This window comes from Austrofundulus limnaeus, unplaced genomic scaffold, assembly GCF_001266775.1.
Source record: "Austrofundulus limnaeus strain Quisiro unplaced genomic scaffold, Austrofundulus_limnaeus-1.0 Scaffold348, whole genome shotgun sequence".
Lineage (NCBI taxonomy): Eukaryota > Metazoa > Chordata > Actinopteri > Cyprinodontiformes > Rivulidae > Austrofundulus > Austrofundulus limnaeus.
This window is the reverse complement of record NW_013952750.1, coordinates 137,456-139,490: the sequence shown is the minus strand read 5'-3', so window position 1 is coordinate 139,490 and position 2,035 is coordinate 137,456. Positions and strand designations below refer to the sequence as shown.

At 31.7% G+C, this 2,035-nt stretch overlaps 1 protein-coding gene across 1 annotated transcript in view; it reads left to right on the top strand.

Annotated features, from left to right (window-relative positions):
- Window positions 1-2,035, top strand: part of LOC106527895 (collagen alpha-1(XIV) chain) — a gene marked incomplete in the record, with an annotated part of 186,287 nt that overhangs the window by 129,297 nt on the left and 54,955 nt on the right. The window contains 1 exon segment of the mRNA XM_014022903.1: window positions 1,699-1,776. Coding sequence (XP_013878357.1) covers window positions 1,699-1,776 — 78 coding nt within the window.

Below are 2,035 nucleotides of genomic sequence, written 5' to 3'. Positions count from 1 at the left end.
ATATGTATGTATATAATTTTCTGTAGTTTTCCAATTGACAAAAGTGGAATACAGCCCAAAATAATTATTATGAATCTGAGTTAAAGCTCTAAATTAAAGCTTTTTTTAGTATCTCAGAATTTGTTAAATAATGTATATTTTTTAAATTTTCTTTTATTCTCATACTGAATTGAACTTGACCAGTCTGACTATTCAAATGTATTTTAACTTATCTTAGAAATGGTTTTAAATAAGTGAAATTTGTCATTAATTTTTATAATAGGCCATGTAAACAAACAAAAACTCCTGACATGATGAAGAAGAAGAGAGGATTGTTGAAATAATAAAACAATAGTAGAAAAAGAGAAGAAAAATCTTTTTCAATGGTCTGATATTGATTTACCTTTCAAGATGATAAAATAGTTGACTTTATTGAAGTCAGACCCCACAGTTCCAAACACCACATTAGGGATGTTGAGATAATCTTAAGAACCTTATCTTAAGTTTATTACTTAAGATTTTTAATGGAGATTTTTTGTTTTTTGTGAGGAAATTTAAAAACATATTTCAAATTCCAAAATGGATTTTTTAAACTCATTTTAAGATGGATCCAAAGATGTTAAAGCCTGAAGTTTTCAGAATCTATAACATAACAGCCTACCATAGTTGTGCCTGTGCTCTATCCGTTTGAGCTCTAAAACAAAAAACAACAATAAAACTAATTCCAATGGTTTGTATTCACATCTGTCCTACTTCTTTCTTATCCTGTTATTAATAAACCTTGATCATGTGCTGAAATTATAAATAGGTGAAAAGAAACTTTAGGAATGATCAAAGAAACAAAAAAGTTATAAATGTCTTAGAAAAATCCTTAGCGGAGGTAAACACATTCTTTCTCTGTATTTTAATGTCATTAATGTGAACATTAACAATTATTTCTTTATGGCTGCAGACAAAATGTAAATGAAGACAATACCATTCAGGGTAGTGATGTAGACAAGGCCTAAAAGTAAATTCTAAAAGCCTATTTTTAATATACTTTAATTTCCATTAGAGATTTAAAGGGTGGTTCTAAATAGATAAAACCAGTTTTAAGAGTTTTACAGTTGGTCAGGCTGTTTGTGTTGTCACTATGCCTGTTTTAAGATGCAGATCAGTAGTGTTTATATACTTATATACTTTTTTTGTGGTTAGGAAGCTGAAATGACTGAAACAACAGATTCAGTCTAAAGACAGCTTTCCACAGTTAGTTATGTATCTGATAACTAAGTCTGATTCAAAGGATGGATATTAACTCATCTCATGAGTGGATGATTTAATTAAACTTAACAGCATCTTGACTAAAGTAGCTGTTTATTAAAAGGCCTTGTCTACAGCTTTAATTGCTAAAGTTTGGAAATGATTAACTCTTAATCCCAACACTTGAAACATCCCCTTGTGCCACAACATATCCTCCAGTATTTCTTTATTTATTAAAGCAAACCTGATATGCTCAGTTTAATTCCAGGTGTTCATTAATGCTTTTACAGTAAATATGAGCCAAAACATCTGTCGCCTCGTGTCCTGTCAGAATGCAGCACACATCGTTGCATAACAGAAAAGCTGACGCTCTGCTTTTACTGATGCTCATATTTTCTCTGTTTTGCAGTGCTCTGCTGTAACCGATACTGTTTTATTCTCAGCATTAATGACACTGATCAGGCATATGTGTGTTTACAGTTCCAGCTGCAGATGTTTGACATCATCTGCAGCACGTCCTGGGCCAGTAGAGATAAGTGCTGTGAGCTGCCCGCACTGGTAAGAAACTTTAAATGAGTCTGCTGTAAAACAGCTTCTAGTATTTCAAGTAGTGATTACAGCTCAGGTCAAATCCAGACGACTGATTGGAATGATTTTATTGTTCTTTTTACAAGGTCTGATGAGTTTACCCTCATTAAATACACAACTGTCATTAAATCACTGTATTTATCTGCACAAAGTTGCCAAATGTACCTGTAACAAATTTGGGAAGCTTGTAGATGTTTTGAGTTTAATTCTGATTTATGTATATATATAT